General features: G+C 40.5%; 2 protein-coding genes across 2 annotated transcripts; both read right to left on the reverse strand.

Moving 5' to 3' along the window:
* Window positions 1-592: 592 nt before the first annotated feature.
* On the reverse strand, window positions 593-4174 carry syt4 (synaptotagmin IV). Its single transcript, XM_077742644.1, has 5 exons — window positions 3995-4174; window positions 2536-3092; window positions 2140-2463; window positions 1344-1464; window positions 593-1265 (listed from the first exon to the last, which is right to left on the reverse strand). The coding sequence occupies exons 1-5, from the start codon at window positions 4029-4031 to the stop codon at window positions 946-948; spliced, it is 1359 nt and encodes a 452-aa protein (XP_077598770.1). The 5' UTR covers window positions 4032-4174; the 3' UTR covers window positions 593-945.
* A 799-nt stretch (window positions 4175-4973) lies between these two features.
* On the reverse strand, window positions 4974-24746 carry sema4f (sema domain, immunoglobulin domain (Ig), transmembrane domain (TM) and short cytoplasmic domain, (semaphorin) 4F). Its single transcript, XM_077742294.1, has 15 exons — window positions 24087-24746; window positions 11722-11867; window positions 11590-11649; window positions 11399-11500; window positions 10252-10363; window positions 10058-10180; window positions 9828-9982; window positions 9538-9719; window positions 9336-9465; window positions 8519-8732; window positions 8337-8446; window positions 7534-7685; window positions 7402-7457; window positions 7118-7308; window positions 4974-5914 (listed from the first exon to the last, which is right to left on the reverse strand). The coding sequence occupies exons 1-15, from the start codon at window positions 24175-24177 to the stop codon at window positions 5327-5329; spliced, it is 2412 nt and encodes an 803-aa protein (XP_077598420.1). The 5' UTR covers window positions 24178-24746; the 3' UTR covers window positions 4974-5326.
* Between the last annotated feature and the right edge of the window lie 1574 nt (window positions 24747-26320).

A 26320-nucleotide genomic window follows, 5' to 3' on the forward strand; every position in this document is an offset into this window, starting at 1 on the left:
ATGAAATTACCACTTAAAAAAACCACAAGTCCACCCAGAGGAGTAAAAACAAATAAAACAAAACAGCAACAACTCCTAAATTCAAATACACATTTGATCATTCTAATGAATTAATATCATTTTTTTGTCTTAATGTATTTTTTTCGGCTCTTGGGCTAAAGGCAAAGCTCAGAAGAGGAAGAAATGTTAAAGCACACGTTACCGTGACAACCTGAATGATGTAAACAGGTGATGTTAGGTGAGTCTTTGGGCTTGTTTGAAGATACGCAGTATTGCCAAAAGTAATCGTACACCTGCCTTGACTCCTAAATGAAAAGGGGGGTTCACATAATTTGGGTTAATTTATGACGTGTGTCAAAGTGGTGGCCCGGGGGCCAAATCTGGCCCGCCGCATCAATTTGTGTGGCCCGAAAATGTCAATCATGAGTTCCAAATTTCCTTTTTAGGATCAAATTAAAATGAAGAGTATAGATGTATATTAAATTTCCTGAATTTCTCAATTTTAAATCAATAAATGTCATTTTTTAATCATTTTTTTCTGTGTTTTTAGTTCAAAAATCATTTTGGAAAATCGAAAAATATATTTAAAAAAGGTAAAATAAACATTGTTTTAGATCTATAACAAAACTGAGTATTTAGGCTTTTAATCCAGTTCTTTTAATCCATTTATAAAAAAAAATCTAAATATTATATCTAAACTGCTGAACTCTAAGCAGATGAGTATTAATTTTCGCAATATTGCGCATGTGCCGTCCAACCAAGCCTCGTTAAGTGAAAAAACCCACAGCGCTCGTGAGTCGAGTTAAACTTCCGAGAATGCCAAGTGGTTAAATTGACCGATGGACGCACGAAATGGCGCCAAAGCTCACCGACCGTCCAATGGCGAGCCCGGCGGCGAATCGTCCGTTCCGTCGCTCAATCGTTGGAACCCAATGGCTCCTCCTTTCAGTCCTCGGACATGGCGTGCCACTTGGCGATCTGGCGGCGTGGATGCTCGCAGATCTCCAGCCAGTGCTCGCCGGCAGTTCCCGGCGCCGTAGTGCCCATGAGCAAGCGTGCCAGGACCGGCTTCGGGCAACGGGTTTTACCCACGTCCGAGTCCATCAGCAGGAGCTCCACGCTGGTGTCTCTCAGGCCCTCGTCGGAGGGCAGGTCAAAGGTGAAGAGGTCATTAAAGACCGGGTTGGGGGAGCACTTCTTGACGTGGGTCTTCTTCTTGCAAACACGCTTCTTCCCGTGGTAGAGGTTGACTTTGACGTACGGATCTATGGTAGGAACACCCGGAAACGAAGGTTATAGCTCTTGGGAACCCTCAAAATGTTTTCTTGGCCGAGATACCGCACCTGTGGGTCTGTTGTTGTCGTCCTTGGGGAGGTGGCGGGCTTTGAGGACCCCTACTGTCAGGCTGTTGGTGGTAGACTGGTAGCACAAGGAGAGCAGTAGCTCGCCTCGACCCGGTGACTTCTGATAGGACGGAAATACACAGGGTTCAAGCAACATAACATGAAGTACCGTATTTTCACGTCTACAAGGGGCACTTAAAAGTCTTAAATCTTCTCCAAAATAGACAGTGCGTCTTATAATCCAGTGCGCCTTATCTATGGAAAAACCAGAAAACCAAAAACGGAAAACCACTACTGTTGGATATTAAAAAAAACACAAACGCCTGAACTGATACAATACTGTTAAATATACAGATGCCATCTTAGTTTACAACATCTTCCATCATATAGCTCCTCCCCCATTGCAAGATTTTATACAAAAAAATGCAAAACATCAACAATGGCTGGCTCTAGAGGTGACTGTGTAGTAAGTACTTCACACCTGGAAGTCAATAGCAATTACCGTATTTTCACGACTATAAGGCGCACTTAAAAGTCTTACATTTTCTCCAAAATAGACAGTGCGCCTTATAATCCAGTGCGCCTTATAATACAGTGCGCCTTATATATGGAATAAATGTCACTCATTGAGGGTGCGCCTTAAAATGCAGTGTGCCTTATAGTCGTGAAAATACGGTAGTCATTGAAAAGATTCAAAACCCCAAAAAGTGAAATACAACTGAACTGTCCTCCACCAGTGATTCTCTCATGTACCACTAGAGGGACCCAGAATCCTCACACACAAACACTCCCTTACCTTGACATTCTTCTTAACGATCTCCCGGCTCATCAGTACACGACCTTCAGACAAATCGATTCCGGACAACGGGACCAGGGTCTCGCCGATGACCTCATCCCGGGAAAATCGATCGAAGCTCAAGACCATGAACTGTAGCGCTAGCTCCGACACCCTGGCAAGCGGAATCCCATAGAAACTGAAGGTTTCATCGAAAGTCGGGTCTAGGGTCTTCCTTAGAACTCTAGTCTTCACCCGGTGCTTCTTCTCTGGTAGCAGGGTCAGCTTAATGTAGGGGTCCGAGGTCATGGACTGCTCATCGGTTGGACTCAAACCGTGAGCTTCCTGTAGGATGCAGATTTTAAAAGATCTCAACCATGCAGAGGCGACCCCGAATACCAAACGAAGATGACATACCTTAATATGGACGATGAAGGCATTTTTATCTGGCTGGTACTCCAGAGCAAAGTGCAAAGTACCAAGCCTAGCTTCCCTTTCCTCGATAGCCGGGGTCGGGGCACGGCTAGAAATAGCGCTAGACGGCGAGGAGACGTCCCGGCGCTCTGTCATGGCGGACTGGCCGAAGCCGGCTGGCAGTGAGGACGGCTCCAAGTCCGGTGAGCTCCGTACCTTATGCTGATGGAACGATTTTGTAGGGAAATTGCCATTCAGGTCTTTCTGCTCCAAGTCTAGATGGAGAGTCGATCTGGAGTCGCCTGGACTTGAGGGTACTTTGGGACAGTTTCCGTTAACGTCTGTTTTACCGGCTTCGTCGCCGGGGGCGGAGCCAAACTTCTTCTTGCCGCTGAGCTTTTCTGGGTAGATGTCTACGCCTTTGAGCATGTGGACGAACTTGTACGGGGGTGTCTTCTGGTTTTTGGTGTTTTTCCGCTGGCAGCAGATCCACGCAAAGGCAGACGCGGTGAAGACCAAGCCGAAGATGCTCGCCATGGCGACGCCGGCTGGAACTACCACTGGAGAACATCAGAATATGAAATAAGACTTTAAACCATGCAATGGAGTCCACATATATTTTGCATCATTGATGTTTTCTGGTTATAAATTCATTAAAAAACGGGTTGCTAGGTAAGGCCACATTCACCAGGCATAAAAAAATACGCAAAACCGCCATTTTAAATTTTAATTTGACTGGAAAACATCACAATTTGAAAAAAGGCCTTCAAACTATGCACATTTTTTGAGTCATTGATGTTTTCTTGTTATAAATCCATCAAAAAACGGGTTGTCAGGTAAGGCCACATTCACCATTGCATGAAAAAGTCAATTTTAATTAAAAGCAGCCATTTTAATTCAACTCTAAAGCTCGTATTTGACTATTAAACTGATACAAACTTCTAGTAAAGACAAAAATAGCCCTGATTTTGACAGATGTTTGGACGCACAAAGGCAAAAGATTATTATTTTTTTTAATCCAGCGTCTTATATAACAATTAGGATTTCAACTCATCTTTTTTTGCCTACGAATATCCATGTGTGACTCAACAAATCGGGGATGGTCAGGCCTCATTAAACAAGCCATCAAGATCTACTCTACACCCAAATCTAGAAAAACTACAACCAAATACAACTAAAAAAAAACCCAAAAACCTTAATTCTACAGACATATCTCAAGAGTTATCACATCTGGAGACCGCTATCCACCAGCTGCCCCGCCCTAATCCCTCCCGGCAAATCTCAACAACGCCACACTAAGATTTCCACTAACTGTAGCCATTTTTCCACTTTCACAACAATCCTATTTGAGACAAATATAAACAAATATCACAGCCATTTTCTCCCCTAAACAAAAAAAAATGGCTTAACAGTCATCGGGTGTGGCAGATGGTTTGAAAAGGATGAAGATACATAAACTCACCAATCTGGTCTCCATCCTCCAGCATCATTGGTGCCATGGTCGCTGTCTGTGGTGCTGAAATCTCTCCTTAGAAATACTAGCAATGAAAAATGACCAAATCAGGAAAGGTTGTTGTTGTTGTTTGTTCTCGGCTATCTGCTGCTCTGCTCCTAGTGTGTGTGTCTATGTGTGTGTTTTGTGTGTGTGAGTTCCACACCCAACCCCCCCCCCCCCTCCCTCCCTCCATTATGATGAGCTCATGGGTTTGCTGACGCATTGGTGACGAAGGTGGTAAGCTTTTGTGACTGCGTTTGCTTTGAATTTAAGAAAAAAAATAAGAATTTATACTTTTCCAGATCATTTTTTGGGGGGGAAAAACAATAAATGACAAAATTTAATTAGAGTGGGTTATTAGTTTGCGGGTAAAATAGATTTACGGGTCAAAAATGGTTGGGAATGTGACGTAAGTGGATGGATTGAATATTTTTTTACTGACCTCTAGCGTTCATGGAGTAGAAAGCAATATTTCAATGGAAAATTCCAAATCAGCTGAGTGGGGATGGTCATAAAATGTTTGAATAGTATATGTAGAAATTATTATAGTGTTGAGAACTAGAATTAAACAGATTTATATGCTTATCTAAGCATTTTAAAACAGCAAAATCCCTAAATATTTTATTACCCTGCCAGGTGGGTCATAAACATAATCAGTCTTACCTTTTTTTCAGAATAACAAAGACTTGAACGCATCATTAAACAAGTTGAAAACAAAGTAAAGAGTTGCCTTACTCTGATTGGTCCATACTCATCCATTACTTTGCCCTGTTGAAAAAGCATGGTGGAATTTTAGTTAATAAAGAAACTTTTTTACAAACCAGTTTTATGGCCTCTGGTCTGCCTTGATGATTTGGGCCAAGGAATTCCCTGCTAAAAGAAAAACAGACTAATTTAATCTAATCTAATCAGTCATTTTGTTGTTATGAGAAACCAAAAGAATACATTTTAGTCGCGAGCCTTTAACTTTATTACAAAAACAACAAAACAATACAATAGGGAACCACAGAAAGACCACAAAATTGCTCTTTACACTCTCTTACCATCCCAGAAAGCAATTAGCGAGCCTAAAAATCCTCGTTTGGCTCGTCCTTTGGTCGTATTTGTAGTGCAAAGCTCTTTGGAGGAAATGGTAGTGAAGGATTTATATGGCTTATGCGTGTCTTTGTGTCCTTTTGCCACGCTTTGATTGCACATCAATGACATTTTTAGCCATCTGTTTCTCTTTCTTTTCTCATGACATCTCTTCACAACACCATCCAAAGTCAGTGGCCATTTTACATGTGTCAATATGGCTTCTCAAATAGAGCTTTCTTCGCACGGAGCTAGCGGCGCCGGCTTCTTAAACATCGGAAACCCGGAAAAACCTTGGTCCAACGGCGCCATCCCTTCCTCAGGACCTTCATCTGTCTCGGCGCCCTCTATTGACTCCCTTTTACCCAACTCGGGGACACTTGTCTCCCTCCTGGCGGTCTGTCCGTCCAACACATCGACTGATAAAACATCGTAGTCGACGTATGTGTTACCAATGCTGCCATTTCTGGTTTTGCCACTAGGGGCGCTCATGCTTCTACTATGGTGGCTGCCGTTACCCTGCTTCTGGACCTGGGCTGGGATGGCGCAAGTGTTTCCATTGCGGTTGTACGTCCCGCGGACCCCCGACTGTTGTCTGGCGGCGTCCCGTCCCATGACTTCTCGTGGACCGCGGCGTCGTTTGACAAAGTAGAAGATGGCCATCCCGAAAAGGAAACCCCCGAAGAAGAAGAGGATGTAGAAGGCGACCACGTGACGGCCGCATCCCCCCACGGCCCCTGCTGAGGTGGGGTCTTCCAGTGTTAGTTGATAGGTCGCCCGCCGGCATTGAATGGGGTCGTGGATTTGTCCTTCCTAAAATATGGACAGAGAGATTTATGAGCCTAATTGTGATGGAGAGAGGTGGATATTCAATTTGGAGCTGAAATGAGTTCAAATCCTTGTGGAGTGAAAATACGATGGGATTAAATAAATCCGACAGCACGGGATGAGCTTTTAAAATGGTGTAAAATTGGCCCAGCTGTGGCATATGAAATATTATAAAGAATCATTCATTCGCTAACCCTACGCTAACCACCCTAAGACTTAAAAGATATATTTCAAATAAAGTGTTGGGGTTATTCTGGGAGACTATTATGTGTGTGGAATATTAATCATTATATGCATGGAATATGAATTATATGTAAGGAATATGAATCATATGTATGGAATATGAATTATATGTATGGAATATGAATTATATGTATGGAATATGAATTATATGTACGGAATATGAATTATATGTACGGAATATGAATTATATGTATGGAATATGAATTATATGTATGGAATATGAATATATGTATGGAATATGAATTATATGTATGGAATATGAATCATATGTATGGAATATGAATCATATGTATGGAATATGAATCATAATATGTATGTGTGGAATATTAATCATTACATGTAAGTGTGGAATATTAATTATTATATGTATAAGTGAAATATTAATCATTATATGTATGTGTGGAATATTAATCATTATATGTATGTGTGGAATATTAATTATTATATGTATAAGTGAAATATTAATCATTATATGTATGTGTGGAATATTAATCATTATATGTATGTGTGGAATATTAATCATTATATGTATAAGTGAAATATTAATCATTATATGTATAAGTGAAATATGAATCATTATATGTATGTGTGGAATATTAATCATTATATGTATAAGTGAAATATTAATCATTATATGTATAAGTGAAATATTAATCATTATATCTATGTGTGGAGTATTAATCATTATATGTATGAAATATTAATCATTATGTGTATGGAATATTAATTATGATATGTGTGTGTGGAATATTAATAATGTCTTCCTTATATTGTTTTATATTATATTAAAGGTAACTAAAAATAAACCTAACATAAAGCATGCTGGCTTTTTCTTTCTGTTTCATCGCATGTACATTACAGTTTGTTAAAGTGGACGCCAGGGCTGCCAGGATTGGATGCGGATTGTACAGCTCTTCAATGCATTTTCGAGGTTCTCTTTCATACCTGGCATGTACAAACGTAACTTCCCAGTCCATCCTTGGTGACCGTCACCTCCAAATCGGGTTGACGCTGTTTTGTGAGACTCTTATGTGGGTATTCCCAGCGACATGGCCTTGGAGTCAACTGGGGACATGGTAACAGGAGTTTCAGACCCAAGGACACCCGAAACTCCTTGATGGGCGGAGAGCAGTTCTCTGCGGACCACAGTCATGGTTAATCGGGTTTAGGTTACCAAGGAAACGACTCATCCATTATGCACTAAAAGCTATTTAATGTGTTAACTATACCTTGCTGGGAGTCACATTTTCTTAGGGCTTCTTCTATGACATCTCCCTGGTTGGACCTAAGCGCATATAATCATGATAAAAGTATATTAGAGCTGAATTTAGAAGCTCTCCAAAGTGACGGGTGGTCCTTACGTCGCCGTGGAACGCTGGCAGCGGCGTTGGCTGGCGTCCCAATGGCATCCCACTTCTGCAAAGCGGGCGCACAGTTTACAGCTGGAGTAGAGGGCGCAATCTTCAGTCTGGATGCGAGCCAGAGACAGGGACGTGCCCACCAAAGCCCAACCCTGACCAGCAAAGCAAAGCGATCAGCTGATTCGAGCCCACGTGCCAGCAATTGCCGTTAGGGTACCGTATTTTCACGACTATAAGGCGCACTGTATTATAAGGCTCACTGTATTATAAGGTGCACTGTATTATAAGGCGCACTGTAATATAAGGTGCACTGTATTATAAGGTGCACTGTATTATAAGGCGCACTGTATTATAAGGCGCACTGTATTATAAGGCGCAATGTATTATAAGGCGCACTGTCTATTTTGGAGAAAATGTAAGACTTTTAAGTGCGCCTTATAGTCGTGAAAATATGGTAATTGCTATTGACTTCCAGGTATGAAGCACTCACTACACAGTCACCTCTAGAGCCAGCCATTGTTGATGTTTTGGATTTTTTTTTGTATAAAATCTTGCAGTGGGGGAGGAGCTATATGATGGAAGATGTTGTAAACTAAGATGGCATCTGCATATTTAACAGTATTGTTTCAGTTCAGGCGTTTGTGTTTTTTTAATATCCGACAGTGGTGGTTTTTCGTTTTGGATTTCTGTTTTTTTTCCATATACAAGGCGCACTGGATTATAAGTCGCCCTGTCTATTTTTGAGAAAATTTAAGACTTTTAAGTGCGCCTTATAGTCGTGAAAATACGGTACTGGTACTTACTTGGTGCAGCAGAATATCGTTAACCGCTTCTGTGGTGTCAAATAAAGCAATTTCTCGGAGTAAAGTAGCATTTTCCTCGATGACTGCCACCACGTGGAGTTCCCCAAAGTCTGCGGATGAGTAAATAAGAAAGAGTGATGCCACCAATGTCTTTGTTTGGAGTCTTATGGGATTGATTTTACCTGTTCCGAGGAACAACATGGCTTCCCCCGGGCTCCCTTGGCGACCAATCAGCGAGGCAGCCACTTTGGTGTAGGTAACTCCTTTTCTGATAAGTATGGGAGCGGCGTTGACACACTGTTCTTTGAGGGGGTGGTTCTTCACGTACGCCAAGAGGTTGTCGGGGATTTTCAGGGAGGAGTCAAAGCCTTCGGCCTTCAGCGCATTGTTCAGGCACTTTAAAAGGCAGTAGGGGGAAACAATCATTAGGCGTGTTTCAAATTGTGGATGCTAATTTTAACCAATCAGGATTTCAGATTCATAGGAGATCTTTGATTTGGTATTAGGTCAAGTATGGTTAAGTATTGTGTATGGAAATTTTTGTTGAAAATGTGTAGGGTGGGGTGTAAAATGTGGACTAATTCTGACAGAATTTGCTAAGGTCAAGTGTTTGAGATATCAATTTTTGTGCAAAACTTTAGCATTTTGAAATATCACTTATTTTTTTAATAAATGGATTAAAATCCCTGAATATTCATTTTTTTATAGATCTAAAACAATGTTTATTGTAGCTTTTTTTTCTATATATTTTTAGATTTTACAAAATGAGTTTCTGAACTAAAAACACAGAAAAAATGGATAAAAAATGACAATTATTGATTTAAAAAGGGGGAAAATCAGGAAATTTAATATACATCTATACTTTTCAATTTAATTTGATCCTAAAACAGAAAGTCAGCACTCATAATTTACATTCCCGGGCCACAAAAAATGATCCAGTGGGCCAGATTTAGCCCCCAGGCCGCTACTTTGACACATAGGGTGAAAGAATCACAATACCTGACCGGGCCTTGGTGATCCCATTGGAGTGGGCGTGTCTGCTTTGTCATTGCGCTTCTTAAAGGGGCCATCCATGACTCGGATGATATCCGCCACGCTGAAAACGCACACCGCCCACTCTTCGGATTGGCTAAAAGCGCCAGAAGGAAAAGATTAAAAACACAGATAGTGTCAGTTGTTTGCCTGCATTTCTTCCATTTACCATTGGGTGGTGAAAAGTCCATAAAAATGGGTGCTCCCGGCTTCTTGGGGTGAATGTCGCAAGGTGAAGACGTCCACCAAAACATCGAAGCGCTGATGGCGGACTTTGTCCTCGCACACCAGCTCGGCTTTGAGAAAAGTGGTCCAATCCGCATGTAGAGTCCTAAGACCGCCCACATCGGACTAAAAAACAAATCAATGAAATTAATAGAAATCCATTGGTGCCTCAGAACCAGACGGATGAAGAATAAATACTACTTTAAGAACCAAATCCTAAAATGGCCTACTCACCCGGCACACCCGTGCTACTCTGGGTACCCGGACTTTGGAGTACGAATTATATTCCGATGCTACTTCGTTGAAAAAGAAGAAAATCCTGTCGTCCTCTCCCGCTACCTCGTCATCTGCCGACAACTCCACCACTGACGAGCTCACAAACTCCGGTTCTGCGTAGTCAAATACATAAAGACGTCAAATCCCTAAAGACATCAAAGACACGCCGTCATCCAATAGGGTCTAACCGTCCAGCCAGTGTGTTTTTTGCTCGGTTCGGCGGATTTGCTTCTCCTCTGGACCCGTGGCTCGGGTAATGATGAACTCCGTCCCACGGAAATTGATGGAGGTGGCGGCGTACAGGGCGTCATCTTGGCGGACAAAGACACAGGGTTGATGAAATTGCCTTGACGCTTACCACGTCAAGCTCTCGGCCAATCACCTGTCATGACAGCTGTGAATGGCATCCTGGAGTCATAGGGGATCTTCTTCTTTCCAATCTCCATTGTCACCTGCCCGTCAGAATCCTTCTGCAGGGTGAGGGATGACCTTTCCTATGGGATGGCAGAGGGACAAGCATTGGAGTAGATCTAAATACACAAGACTCTCTGGTTCCAGACCGGAGGAAAGATCCCCTTTTAGAGACTGAGTCCAGTACGGTGAAAACATGAAGGACATTTGCCCTCTTTCCTCAATGAATAACATTTTCCCATATATAAGGCGCACTGGATTATAAGGCGCACCCTCAATGAATGGCACATTTTGATTTTTTCCATATATAAGGCGCACTGGATTATAAGGCGCCCTGTCTATTTTGGAGAAAATTTAAGACTTTTAAGTGCGCCTTATAGTCGTGAAAATACAGTATGTTTTTTTGTTTTTTTTTAGGATTTTTTGTTTTTATTCTGCGTGGAGGCCACTATTGGTTGAAGTACTATTGTTTATTCCTAATATTTTTTTGCATTTATCAGTGTCAGTACAGATTTAGTTGTTTTCCAACCTTATTCTATTTCAAAATTGACTGTATAAGCTAAATACTGTATTTTCCATATATAAGGCGCACCACATTATAAGGCGCATCGCATTATAATATACCCTCAATGAATGGCACATTTTATTTTTTGTTCCATATATAAGGCGCACTGGATTATAAGGCGCCCTGTCTATTTTGGAGAAAATGTAAGACTTTTAAGTGTGCCTTATAGTCGTGAAAATACGGTACAAAAAGTCAAAATACATGTAAATGGATGCCTGTGAATACTTTTGTCAACATTCTTATGCAGTTCCTAATCAATGAGTATGCATTCCAGAAGTCTAATACGAAAAAAAATAAGATTAAAGCAGCTTTAGACGTAATATCTCAGCCTTGTCACCAGCGTTTTTCGTATTTTAGCTCACAGGTTAGCAAAGAGCCAAATGCAACCATCAAAAGAGCCACATGTGGCTCCAAAGCCATAGGTTCCTTACCCCTAACCTAAACACTTAACATGGGATGTCATGTATGACCAACAGGTGCCTATGTAACTGGTTCAAATGGACTCTAATTCCACATTACAGTTTAGAATACAAAAAAAGTCAAAAACACATACCAGGAAGGCACATTTAGGGTCGAAGGCATACGTGCCACAGACGTAGATGTGCTGTCCGTCAGAGTGAAACTTCAAAAGCAAGATGTAGTTTCGACAGTCGCCCTGCAGAGAGAGACAAACAGCAATCCATTAAAAAAGCAACGTTGCAAATCTCGATTTCGTGGTTCTTTTGGAACTCTCTCCAAACGTACCTCGCTCTTTCCTTTAGTCATACAAATATTCCTTCCCTCCGGCGGCACATCCCAAACCACCTGAAACGGGTTAACGTTCAAATAAATAAACACGTTCTGGCCAAGAATCGCTTCTTTGTTCGAATCGCTTACCATACGTGGTGGTTGGTTAAGCTTGTTGGTATCGACTGCCACAATGGTGTCCCTGGCCCCCATGAAAAGGACACCTGATGAAGGATCCATGAGAAACGTGCTGAAGTTGGACACTCTCCCAAATGCCCGTCGACCTAAAACGGTGTCTGCAAGAGATTCAGAAATATACTAAATTAATCAAACAGTACAATCAGGACTCCAAATGATTGAAAAATAAGCCATACACATTTGTTACCGTATTTTCTCGCATATAAGCCGTATTAGTACGGCTTATATGTGCATAAAACATGCTATATTCTAACTCAAATAGCGTATTTTCATGAGTATAAGGCGCACTTAAAAGTCTTACATTATCTCCAAAATAGACGGTGCGCCTTATAATCCAGTGCGCCTTATATATGGAAATAACAGAAAACCAAAAACGAAAAACCACCACTGTCGGATATTAACAAAACAAAAACGCCTGAACTGAAACAATACTGTTAAATATGCAGATGCCATCTTAGTTTACAACATCTTCCATCATATAGCTCCTCCCCCACTGCAAAACATCAACAATGGCTGGCTCTAGAGGTGACTGTGTAGTGAGTACTTCATACCTGGAAGTCAATAGCAATTACCATATTTTCATGACTGTAAGGCGCACTTAAGCCTTAAATCTTCTCCAAAATAGACAGTGCGCCTTATAATACAGTGCGCCTTATATAGGGGAAAAATGTCATTAATTGAGGGTGCGCCTTATAATGCGGTTCGCCTTATAGTCGTGAAAATACGGAAATGTGATTTTGACTACCTCACTACCTCAGATATACATGCTGTGATTTTTCTAAAGATTTTCCATTCAAAGTAACCCATTTGTACTCCCTATTAAAACCATGAAAATGGAGGTGAAAATTATGAATCCCGGGGCGGCTTATACGCGAGAAATTGTAACAAAAATCTTAAGATTTTAAGGCTATTTGAAGTATAACCCATACATAACCAAATCTGTCAACGTTTCCCTGCCATTGACGACAATAAATGCCAAATCCCATTGTACTGGGGGCGCCGGAGACGCATTCTACCAGCCAGTTAGTTAGTGTGTCAGTTTCCGTTTGGCAAGAATGTCATTTCTCATTCTCTGAGAAGCCATCTGTCCAACTAAAAGCCTCCTGGCACTTTAAAAAGCTAGCGACGCTCTGATTTCCACCGGAAGAACCAGCCACACAAACACACACATACACACACATTCCCATTGTACACAATATATAGTGTACATGCACCCTTATCTCTTCCACTCATTGCACACAGATAGGTGACATGAGTGTTGGTGACAGAGGCCGAAAGCAAGGTCTTCTGGGATATCGTCCCAAGAGACCCAAGCATCGACCACACAAATTGGCCTCTAGTGTAAAATTATGAGGGTTAAAGCAACATTTTACATTGGCGAACCTTAAAAACCCTAAAAATTAAATGTCTTCTTTTGAATAAATGGCTACTGAGTGAATAAATGAATCAGTCAGAGTTAAAGTATAAACATTTGCTTACTCAGGATGAATTATTCAGTCTTTATATATTAAATATGACTTGGGAGTGAGTGTTCGGGTGTGTGTGTGTGGGTGTGTGTGGGTGTGTGTATCAGCTATAACTCATAAATGAAGACGCCGATGATATATAGTAGTGTCTTGAGATACAAGTGAGCCAACGTCATAGTTTTTTAAAGATACACTGTTTTGTTTGGATTCATGCAGATTTAGAAATATGTGTATAATTAGATGTGATGTATAATAATTTGCATTAAGAAATATTTTGAGTCAAGGGGGAGGAAAATCTGTTATTTAAATGTTAAAAATGAAAAAAAAAACTTTGGAATTCAGGTCATAATAAAATATTTTGATATATCCATAAAACAAAGCATAATTAAACTAATTATAATAATGTGTGTATTTTACTGTAGGGCGTTTACTTTGATAAATCTCACAGCCTTACTAGACGTCCAATCACTGCTTTTAAAACTGATTGGACGCCAATAACTATTTTCAATATCAATTGAAATGTTCTTTATGACATTTTCAGGAATTTTGCAGCACCAAAAATGACGTTTTATGAGAAAAATAAAAACCTATATTAAAGACTACCAAAACAATAGTCATAACATCAATATTATGACATTTCTGACATATCCACCACCCCAAAAAAATGAAACTCATTCCTGACAATACAAAAAAAACAAAACAAAACAGACATAGACGAAACCTTAAGCTAAGACAGGACACAGCTGTTGTACTCACACACACAGTCATATTCACTCAGCTGCCATTTCCTACTCAACAGGATACAGCAGCTCAGACAGTCCACCCACTACAATCATACATCAGTCAATAAAAAGAAAAAAATGGCGGAAATATCGATAAAATGTGCAAGTCAGCATCCCTGGAAAAGGTCATTTTTTAATGCATTAACGGTCAAGTCTGAGCGGGATTGTCAAGCGCTTCAATTCTTTTCACCTATCGAATCCCGGCCCCTTCAACATGTACTGTCATTTTCCGCTTCCCAATTCCTCCACTAAACCCCCCCCGTCCCCTCACCCACCCCCGACTCAGCTTTCTACAGGCTAGCGGGCGACTGGCTGGTGCTGATAAGCGGTAGCACTACTAATCAGGCTTGCCCTAAATTCACCCATGTCCATCCAAAACGGTGTTTCGAGACAGCCTGTAGTGACTGGACGTGGGGGACATGAATTACTTAAGGAATGAAGACATCTGTTGATATTACAAAAGGACCGGATAAATAAGTAAAAGTATCGAAGAGTAATAATAAAATCCAATGTAAAGTTTGGGATTTGTTAAGGCGGATTTAGACTAGTCAAATATATGGATTGCGGGCAAGAAGCGGCCCCTTAAGGGATGTTGTGCCATGGAGAATGACAATATTTCTCGCATGTAAGCCGTTTTGTAACTAAAAAAATGACTGAATCAAGGGTACGGCTTATATGCGCATAAATTAGACTTGACATCCAAGAAAAAGCAGGGAGACGAAGACAAAACGCCATAATGCAAGTAGACAATGCGGCCGATATGGTCATTTTCCTTTCAAGTAACATAGTAGTACTCCCTATTAGAAACAGGAATATGGAGGTGTAAAATTGTAAATCACAGGGCGGCTTATACGAGAGAAATTGTAAACTTTAATGATGTTAAGGCAGGTTTAAGTTTGCGGCTTATACGCGGAGGTGCAGAATTGTGAATCAAGGGGCGGCTTATACGAGGGAAATTGTAAACTTCAACGATGTTAAGGTGATTTTAAGGGTAAGGCTTATATGCGAAGTGCAAAATTATGAATCACAGGGCGGCTTATATGAGAGAAATTGTAGACTACAATGAAGTTAAGGCAGTTTTAAGGGTAAGGCTTATACGAGGGAAATTGTAAACTTCAACAATGTTAGGGTAGTTTTAAGGGTGCGGCTTATACGAGAGAGAAATTGTAAACTTCAACGATGTTAAGGCAGTTTTTAGGGTAAGGCTTATACATGGGGGTGCAAAATTGGGAATCACACGGCGGCTTATACGAGAGAAATTAACGATGTCAAGGCAGTTTTAAGGGTGCGGCTTATATGCGAGAAATTGTAAACTTCAACGATGTTAAGGCAGTTTTAAGGGTAAGGCTTATACACGGAGGTGCAAAATTGGGAATCAATGGGGCGGCTTATACGCGAGAAATTGTAAACTTTAACAATGTTAAGGCAATTTTAAGGGCGGATGTGCTTTTTAATGTCCAAAAATAAACCAAACCGGCCCACATGAGATCTACTAAAAACTACCAAAACTGAGTTTGACATCCCCGATTTAGACAAAATATGCCTCCAAATCCTCCCAACCCCACAAGAACATTTTTAGTCATTAATAATTGAAAGCCTGTCACTTGCTCGTTCCGACAGCGTTTTAATAAAATCTCCCACAGCAGTTTTACACATGAGAGACGCCAGAAGGACTTCATCAGTAGAGACCGAATGAAGTCAACGGGGATTAACGGCCTTATTATTTCCATCACCAAGCTTTACGTTGTAAATGAAGTCAGGGACGAAACACAGCAAACTCCCAACATTTCCCAACTACAAAACCCACTTCCCGAATCCTTATTTTTTTTCCGCCGACGCTGCAAACGCTGACGGCGGCGTGTGAATTTTTAGCATCCCCCCGAGAACGTGGGACACCGGTTCGTTGAAACAGAAACAAATATTGCATGAGTGTTTTTTTGCATGCGCCTGTTATGTCATAACTGCGTCACTGGATGTTTTTCTTCTGCTGTACTTGAATACCCGGGCAAGCCGCACCTCTTTCACCCTTGGCGCGCACAGACAGAGTCACCCTTGAATAAAACATAGGCCGTCGGGGTACGTCTGCATCTGTGATGATCTGTCACACACAATCGATCACCCACCAGACACGGGACCCTTCAAATATTGGGGTTGTTTACTTATTCATTAGCTCAAAAAAAACAAGCCAACCAGAACAAATAAAAAACACAGTCATCCTATACAGAATGCTAATTGTTCTACGTAGAGGATCAATACCACACATTCGTCCACGGTCACTTCCGACCTATGACTTTAAAAAAAAAAAAAATGAAGGCCAAAAGGGCATTTCCCATAAGGCCCTGCAGCATTCTGTGATGTCATCAACTCTCTACTTGGAAGGGGCGGGGGTGAAGGAGCTGCTTTTCCTTCCTGTGCAATACAATAGGGACGTTTGTGTTCGACCTAAAACGGGAAAAACTCTTTGGTGGGTTTTGTTGGAGACATTGGCGTTTCTGCTATGTCACCATGTTGCGTTGCTATGACGAAAATTAGCTCGGCATAATATCGTAATTCACATTAGGATGTGCAAGCCACTCGGGGGCAGTATAAACAAGATTTATAGATAAACTGTGGGCGGAGACTCTACTTCTATATTGGCTTCTCAGCAATAATAATCTAGGTGTCCTAATTTGACTAACTTCTCGACCAATTCTGTCATGAGGCCCGAACTACCATATTTTCTCACATATAAGCCGTATTTAGCACTAAAAAATGATAGAATCGAGGGTGCGGCTTATATGCGCACTAATTAAACTTGATATGCACGAAACTGCAAGGTGACAAAGATGAAATGGCAAAGAAAAGATTAACATTTATTTTGAGGTTAAGGCTTATACGTGGAGGCGACTTATATACGAGAATATACGTTAGAGAACCATTCCGCAGTCCTAAAATTGAATTTTCCAGACAAAAGAACAAACAGGTTTAACCGCTTGCTTTCAAGCAACTTCATTCATTCGAATAATAACAAAAAACTTGTCAACAACTGCCGATTCCTAAACCTGCAAAACCAAAACATTCGTCAAGTCGTCTATTACGAGAACGACCTGCTTTTCAAGTGACTAAAAAATCATCCCCCGCCTCATTTTCAGCACCAACTTAAACTCCACATCATACTGTTTACGTAAACTGCATTTTTTTCTATTGGCGTCATTCGGGGACGCTAAATTAGCACGCCACGTGTCCAAAAAACCCAGAAAAAAAAACCTCCATTAACTATTAAAAAGATGAGTCTTATTTTACCATCTCTGTGCCTGTGCAGACACGCCCTCCCAAGAGTGGTTCCTCCATTATGTAATCAGATACGCCATTCATGTGTGAAAGCTGGTGAACGGGAACACTTCCGCCAGGTCCACACGCAGCGCCGCCGTTCACAAAGCTTCGGCGTTCCTTGATGTTTTTCCGGGTCTCTTGTCATCTCACAGCGTTGTGACTTTCCCGTGGGGTGGTCACTCTCGTCTAATAAACCCCCATCGCTGTGATTAACCATCACCCGTGATAAATCCCCCCCCCACACACACACACACACAAAACGCTCAGGCCAATGCAAGTGTCTGCTTGGTTAAACTTCAAACCAGAGCGATGGACATCCCTTTTCATTTCTTTTTCAGGCCGAAAAGACATGAAGGCTCACCTCAAGCTTGACATGATTTGGTACACCTGAGGGGCACTTTTCACTTTTGCGATATGAGGATTGTATGAAAGGGACGGTTTAGCAAACCGGTTTTCCAAAGATTCCGAAGCATTGAATGGGAAACATTTGCAATTGCATGACAATGGTGTATCTGATGATCTCGATTCATGTCTCACTAACAAAAGCAACATACCGTATTTTCTTAAAATTCTTGGTGATGGTAGTAGTAGTAATTGTAGTAGTAGTGGTGGTAGAATTAGTAGAAGAAATAGCAGTAACAGAAGTAGTAGTGGTGGTGGTAGAGGTAGTAGAAGTAGTAGTGGTGGTGGTAGAGGTAGTAGTAATAGTAGTAGTGGTAAATGGTAGAGGTAGTAGTAGAAGTAGTAATGGTGGAGGTGGTAGAGGTAGTAGTAGAAGTAGTAATGGTGGAGGTGGTAGAGGTAGTAGTAACAGAAGTAGTAGTAACAGGAGTAGTAGTAGAATTAGTGGTAGTAGAAGCAGTAGTAACAGAAGTAGTAGTAAAAGTACTAGTCACAGAAGTAGTAGTAAAATAATTAGTCACAGAAGTAGTAGATGTAGTAGTAACAGAAGTAGTAGTAAAAGTACTCGTCACAGAAGTAGTAGAAGTAGTAGTAACAGAGGTGGTAGAAGTAGTAACAGTAGTGTGTTATCTATCTACTATATATGCAGCTGTTGTAGTAGTAGTACTAGTTATGCTCATTGAAAAGTTGACAAACGTAGTGGAACTCCACTTTCGGTTAGGGAACACACTCACAAATACAGTATTTCTTCCTCTTCCAGTGAAATGAAAGCAGAACAGGTACTAATAGCTCATAGACGGAACTGAAAAAAACACCTGGTTGCCGTCCAAGCAGCACGGCCATCTCCTATTTCTGCATGCCACAATCCAGCACGCAAACAAACGACACCTGTTCACCAACAAGGTCTACAATGACAAGCCCTCTGGCACTTCACCTTCAACAATCACCCCCACAACAACTGTTCCCAGATTGCAGCACAATCCATTCATGGATTGCCCCATAAAACACATACTCCAATAAAGAAATAAATACCCAAAAACGACACAAAGAGTTTAATATGTTACCCATAGCCAGTGAGCTATTAACCCTGTTAATTATTAGTCAAAATTTAGACACTACTACCTATTGTGTGCAGTGACATCATACATTTTTTTTAAAAACTACACAACATGCAAGTAAAATCAGGACATAGAGAAGGATGTAAGCATTTGTTTTAACACACACTTCAAACTAAAAGCCTATTAGTGGATGCCACGCCCAGAAATTAACTCCTAAATCCCCAAACGCACATATGTATACCAAGCATGAGCTAACCCATATGTTTAGAGGGATGAGTCTACATCACCCTTAAGCGAAACGCATTAACTACTACTATAACAGCCTAATACTCAATCCAGGCTTTAAAAAAATGGCAAACAGTACCATTAGCAGATTGTTTTACCGTTAAAATAAATAAAAAATGATAATATTGCATTGATTTGCTGAAGGACGCTACCAAAAAAACAATGTAAGATAAGATTTGAATCGTTGGTGAGTCATCGAGGGAAGCGGCAATTTTAATCTCATCTGGACGGAGTAGCGGAAAGTACGCATATGCTAGCTCGTTATATAAAAAGCACTTAGACCGATGAGATTGCTCAAGACGCTTCTTGACGTCACCATGCAGGCGGAATTATTCTACGATGTCAAACCCGTGGTGGTACACCCCAATAATTGATGGGTTTTGGGGTTACACCTGCCTGATGATAAATGGATGATGCGACAAAACAAGGAGTGTCCTAGAAAGTGGTAACCGTATTTTCTGGAGTATAAGTCGCATTTGTAAAGAAGAAAATGCACAAGGAAAGGGAATAATATATCTAAGTTGGAATGTCAACAATATATCTAAAGCAATGGTGGTCAGACAGTATTTTCGATATAATATTTAGGTTTGATTTAATAAATGGATTAAAAGAACTGGATTAAAAACCCTGAATATTCAGTTTTTTATAGATCTAAAACGATGTTAATTTTACCTATTTTTAAACATATTTTTAGATTTTACAAAATGATTTTTGAACTAAAAACACAGAAAAAATGGATTAAAAAATGACAATTATTGATTTAAAAGGGGGAAAATCAGGAAATTTAATCTACATCTATATTCTTCATTTGAATTTGATCCTAAAACAGAAAGTCAGTACTCATGATTTACTTTCCCGGGCCTCATAAAATTATGCAGAAGGCCAGATTTAGCCCCCGGGCCTCCACTTTGACACACTGTAAAGGATTAACTGACTTTTCAAATGAAATAGCATTTGATTTCCACCTGACACTCCAATTAAAAGCCAGCGCAATAAAGAACGGCATAGGGGGCGGGGCATGGGTGCGATAAGGGTGGGATTTAATGAGGTTTCTATACAATTGACATCATCATAGACAACATTCTTTACTAGAATTTACAATAATGCTCAAACAGACGTTTTTTTGCATCAATCCCATCCAAGTATGGTTGTTCAACAGTGAATGCTTCCATGTTTTTTTTTCAACCTCCACTATACCACTTTCCTGCCATTAAGGATTTCCTTCACAGCACCCCCAACCCCCATCCGACATACAATTAGGACTTCACTATCGAGGATCCATTACTCAGCGTCGTAAAGTGCTGGCGTTCGTTCGGTTGGGTGTGCTTGAACGCCTCGTTGAAGGACTCCGAGGCCATCTTTGTTTTCCTGGCAAAACCGGTTGAGGCGAGGGCGCTAGTGTCTCACCTGTGAACAGGTTCGACTTGATATCATGTGGGAGAGGGAAAGTTCGGGTGGCATACGTGTATTGTTCCAGAAGAAAAAGGGAATCAAAAATTGAGACGTGGCAGATTTAAAGGGGGTGTGAGGCGTGCCTGTTTGGCAGCGCATTAATTACGACAATACGTTGGACAATCCTTGTTCTTAGTGTCAACTAATCCAATTAAAATGATTGAGGGAGCCCCGAACGATGCTTAGATTTAAAGAAAGGGTGTTCAGACGTTTGGTCGCCGGTCTTTTGGTCCCTTTTGGTCGCCATTTAATATCTAAGTACTGTTTAATATCCAAGTACTGTTTAACATCCAAGTGCTGTTTAATATCTAAGTACTGTTTAATATCCAAGTACTGTTTAATATCTAAGTACTGTTTAATATCCAAGTACTGTTTAATATCCAAGTACTGTTTAATAGCCAAGTACTGTTTAATATCCAAGTCCTGTTTAATATCTAAGTCCTGTTTAATATCCAAGTACTGTTTAATATCTAAGTACTGTTTAATATCTAAGTACTGTTTAAGATCTAAGTACTGTTTAATATCTAAGCACTGTTTAATATAATATCTAAGTACTTTGTAATATCTAAGTACTGTTTAATATCTAAGTACTGTTTAATATTTAAGTACTGTTTAATATCTAAGCACTGTTTAATATAATATCTAAGTACTGTGTAATATCTAAGTACTGTTTAATATCTAAGTACTGTTTAATATCTAAGTACTGTTTAATATCTAAGTACATTTGCCTGGCGACCAAAAGACCAGCGACCAAACGTCCGGTCACGAAAGAAAGAAGCCGCAAAAATCTGCCTCACTTTTAAAATGAAGTTCGATTTTCCAAAAAGCACTCGAAGCCTCCATTACTTATAAGTAGCCGCCTGTTTCTAAATGCCTAAAACCACTCTCTCCGAATAATAATTGGTTTCAACTTCTATCTGATCACATTTCCACGCCAGCAGAGAAACGACTCGCCGCTAGGAAGGAATTCCAATGAGCAGACGATTCATGCTTTTGGAGTGCAATCTTCACAAAACCCACCCACAAACAACACATGAACAAAATCTGCTTGGATTTTGACGAATCAATTACAAGCGCCAAGATGAACAGATGGACATAAGACAATGACCCTTGGCTGACCTGGTGGGCGAATTCTACCACAAACCAGCAGGGTAACATTAACAACGACAAGTGGTCAGGTTGTCCAGCAAAAAATCCTTTTTCAATTGGATGCTTTAAAAAAAAAAAACCTTGAGTTTTTCCATTATATTCACGCTAACTTAGCTTTCTGAGCCCTCAAACGAAAACCACACTGGTCTCTTTCATTAACGCCAAGATGGGAAAATTGAAGAATGGCAGGGATGAAAAGCACTTCTCTTGTCTTGGCTCAAAGCTTCCTTTATATTCCGCACTTATACGACAACATACAGTCCACTGTGTGTTTTTTACCAGTGTGTCATACGGATTTTACATAGGCTAACTCGACAAAACACCTGATGTTTTTCAGTGTTTTGTTTTTATCTCCGACCAAGGCACATTTCTTTCAGTGGGATTTCATGTTTTTGGGTAAGGAATCACCATCCTCGCCCACACAAATGCATAGTTTGCCTCTAGCCATTTGAGAATATTGGCAGAGAAACATACAAATAGAAAAAAATGTCTCCAGAGTGACTCCCGTCTGAATCCGAAGAAACAGGGTAGCCTCGGTTCTGCGTGGCAATTGCCAAAGACGGTTTGGCGTAAAGAACAACATAATACCCGTTAATCTCATGTGTGGAGAAGCTGGACTGTAAATGGATCCGTGTGGCCGCCACCCTGCTGGGAGCCTAACGACCCCCTCCTTGTGGGGTTTGAAACCCTAACGAGTTTCACGTGAGGGGCATTAAAAGAGCTCAAGTGGTGGAAGTCAGTGGAGCTGGTTGGGTCACTTTCATCCAGTCATAACAGAGCGTAGTAACTCGAAGTAGGGGGGTGACTTTTAAAAATACCACAAGTCATTTTCGGCACTGTTCTAAACACCTGTTGTCGCTTACGAAATGCGTCAAGCTGTTCGTCTAATCGTGTGATGTTGCAAAAGGCGGCGAAATGGTTTTACTTGAAGTTTTCTTTTGAAATTTTGTCAATACGGAACAAAAAAAACATGTAAAGGATGAAAATATACAGTCTTCGAACCTACAGTGGTCCCTCGCTATAACGCGGTTTACTTTACACGGTTTCGGACTTCACGGATTTGCATCGTGCATTCTAATTGGCTTAAAAGTCACTCCACTTCTCTACCTGTACATCAACAAACAATTCAGCCTTCCTTTTCAATATATAAGAGTATTTCATTGTATAATAATTGTAAAAAAACAAGGCTATACCTTCATACGCTAGCCCAATTAACTTATTTAACCAACTCTACAATAACATTAGCTGATTATTGCTGTTTTTCCCACAACTAAAAGTAATATTTATCCCTATCCTTGCACTGTAACGGTCACATGACCCCAATATTCAGATCTATTGCCGGTCTTCCTCTTTTGCCACACTTGTGTTGAATTCTGATTTGATGGGCAAGTTCTCCTGTCGCTAAGACTGTCCTTCCACTTCCAGGAAAACAGGAAGCCTGGCAAAATGTGTGTTGCTGACCCCAACGGTCACAACACAAAGAGAGAGCTTGTCGGAGAACTCGGCAATTCTTGCCGGCGTCGTATTAACATTGCACGCGAGCCTCGGAACGCTCGGAAATAGTGTTTCTTTCTGGTTAGTCCTCGCTCTTGTTGTCTATGCTTCAACTCAGCTCCGTCACCATTTATCATGCCAGTTTTTAAAAAAGTACTGGCACAGTGCCCTGAGTGGAACTACCCACTTCACTTCTGCTTGAGGGGGTATTTTTTTGCAGGTTTGCTACTCCATCGTGCAAAATTATAATAAAAAATACACAATTCCGCTTCCTGGGTTATTATAAAGACAATATGTGAATATGCTTCCTTTGCAGTTTCATCCCCAGAGCGATAGAATACAAGTAAATAAATAATGATGGAAATAAAGGCGCCACGTGAGCTAGCACAAAGTAAAATGTATGTATGAATAATGTATTGTAGTGTGTGTGATATTGCAAAAACTCAAATGATATATTTTAAAATGTATGCAAGTCAAGGAGTAAATATTTTTGAATATTATTAGTTGAAACAGGGCAGCAGGTGTTATCAACCTATCAAATGTTATGGAAATTAATGTACTTAGATTGATTGGAAATCTGCTAGAAGAATAAAAATACATCTAAATATGTTATATTACTGTTGTGCAAATTATCCAAGTATTAAAATATATCTACAGATCTTAAAAACCTTACAAATGCAAAAATATGCCATCAAAACATGCCAAATTTGGAATATTTTGAAATTCCCTGATAAGAAAACCATTATATGTTAGTGTCTTTACCAGCAAAAGCAGTACTAATACAAGATCTTGAAAGATCCTGCTTGATTTGCAGTGTTTTGGTACTTGTTTTGCTGCAACAGTATGGAGAATATATATTTGCATAACATTAAAAATGGCACAACAACAATATAAAAGTTTCCGGACCATCCACTTACATTGCAATCCGCTCAGGGTGGCTGCCCAGGATGATCCAGGGAGCAGACAGCACACCGGGAGGAGGATGAGCATCACGCCGGCGAGAGTCATCCGATTTCGGCTACTGTCCTGTCAGAGTACGGGCTGGAGCTCCACGATTTTAACTCGATTTCCTCCACTTATAACCCCGCTTTTTCAGATGCAGGGCATCCTCCCGAGCTAGTTTGAGGATAGCAGACACGCAAATAACGCCGTGATGTGTTGGAATATCTTGCCCGGATCTGCTGTCACATCGCCGGCGACCGTTCCTTCTGCACGCCATGTGCGTCCAATCCTGGCCCCTCCAAAAAAAGTGCGTGTTTTTTCAAATGTTTTTGTTAAAGGTTAATCCGTTATTTTCCTAGGCGAGAAACTGCAATAAAAGTAGCCAAAAAGTCAAGGCATCTCGTGTTTAGGAGGGTTCAGCCGGTACTCTCCGGGATGGGGAAGCCGGGGAAGCAGAGGATGGCGACCGCTCCGCCGGATCCAAGCCCGCAAAAAAGCGCGTCTTCTTCGGGGAATGCCAAGTGGGGATGTTCGATGGGAAACATCGGGAAAGGTCACCAAAGCTCCGAGAGCTGGTTTTACTGTGCGTGTTGACGCCCCGTGTAGTAGTACTGAATGTTAAAAGGGGATTGTAAGCTCCGCCCCCCGGAAGAGGCTGCACAACAGGTAAATAAGGTGACGCACAAAGGGACATCGCAACTAGGACTGACGTTTACGTTTATTTACAAAGACTCCATTGGATCTAATATAGGATATTCTTTGGTGTATTTATGATGATGATGTCCTTGGATCTAATAAAAATGATTATATTGATGTCATAAATGTCTGTTTAAATTCAAGTTTGAAAGGTGATTTATATATTTGGTTTATAATGACCGTTTTATAATATATCCAACAAAACATCTCATTGTAATAGCGACAGACGCGTACCCCAAGTCTGGGACAAAAGATAGGGTCACGTTGGAGCTTGGATTAAAGGATTTGCGAGCCTAAGATGGAGAGGGGTCAAAGGTGAGGGAACGACTAGAAAGGGAAGCCAATGCTTTATGATGATTAAAGTCACACTGAACATGTTTCGTCATCATTATCCACTCGGCGGTCAAGAACGTCCAATCAAAAGTCAGGACTCTAAAGATAAAAGCATTCCGTTAAAAATACAAGTACAAAGTACTAAAAACATACTACAAACCATAACTTTATAGTCCAAAAAGACAACACAAACCCCTAAAAAAATGCCTGTGACCCGCATGTATTATTAAAATGCAAATTTTTACACATAAATGCATAAATTAAGGCTGCTATTAAAAGGCAGTGCCATGGATGATTATCCACACATACAAAGTGTGACCCTGAAATCTATTCTAGAAATGTTTACAGTGCAGTGCAATGCACTCCTTTGGATTTGCATGCTATTGTTGAAATCCAGGTCAGAGCCAATGCGCTAGCAAATCACCAACCACCAGTCAATATCTACTCAACATAATGGTGTCAAACATGCAAGCCGCGGGCCAGAAGTGTACCACTAGAGGCGCCAATCTGGCCCACCGGGTTGTTTATCCCGACTTTGTAGCTCATTTGAACTATACATGCAGGATTAAATAGTTTTATTGTACAATAATTAATTTTAGAATGGCTAGATATATTTATGGGTATTAAAAATGGTGCTCGGACGTTTGGTCGCCGGTCTTTTTGTCGCCGGTCAAATGTACTTAGATATTAAACAGTACTTAGGTATTAAACAGTACTTAGATATTAAACAGTACTTGGATATTAAACAGTACTTAGATATCAAACTGTAGTTGGATATTAAACAGTACTTGGATATTAAACAGTACTTGGATATTAAACAGTACTTGGATATTAAACAGTACTTGGATATTAAACAGTACTTAGATATTAAACAGTACTTGGATATTAAACAGTACTTGGATATTAAACAGCACTTGGATATTAAACAGTACTTAGATATTAAACACTACTTGGATATTAAACAGGACTTGGATATTAAAAAGTACTTAGATATTAAACAGTACTTAGATATTAAACTCTTTCTTAGATATTAAACTCTTTCTTAGATATTAAACTCTTTCTTAGATATTAAACTCTTTCTTAGATATGAAACTCTTTCTCGTGAATATAATTTTGAGAGCTGGTTTCAATAGTAAACTCTGTCACCATTAGACCAGCGACCAAAAGACCGGCGACCAAA

The sequence above is a fragment of the Stigmatopora nigra genome, chromosome 20 (genome assembly GCF_051989575.1).
Source record: "Stigmatopora nigra isolate UIUO_SnigA chromosome 20, RoL_Snig_1.1, whole genome shotgun sequence".
NCBI classification, from domain to species: Eukaryota; Metazoa; Chordata; class Actinopteri; order Syngnathiformes; family Syngnathidae; genus Stigmatopora; species Stigmatopora nigra.

Bases quoted from the DNA above. Each gene is read 5' to 3' on its own strand.
- syt4 (XM_077742644.1), bottom strand. From the start codon at position 4,031: ATGGCACCAATGATGCTGGAGGATGGAGACCAGATTG. The intron at 3,093-3,994 runs GTGAGTTTATGT...GATGTTCTCCAG, and splicing joins GGAGGATGGAGACCAGATTG to TGGTAGTTCCAGCCGGCGTC. The intron at 1,465-2,139 runs GTAAGGGAGTGT...CCGTCCTATCAG, and splicing joins TCGTTAAGAAGAATGTCAAG to AAGTCACCGGGTCGAGGCGA.
- sema4f (XM_077742294.1), bottom strand. From the start codon at position 24,177: ATGACTCTCGCCGGCGTGATGCTCATCCTCCTCCCGGTGTGCTGTCTG. The intron at 11,650-11,721 runs GTAAGCGATTCG...AACCCGTTTCAG, and splicing joins TTAACCAACCACCACGTATG to GTGGTTTGGGATGTGCCGCC. The intron at 10,181-10,251 runs GTGATTGGCCGA...TTGTCCGCCAAG, and splicing joins ATTCACAGCTGTCATGACAG to ATGACGCCCTGTACGCCGCC.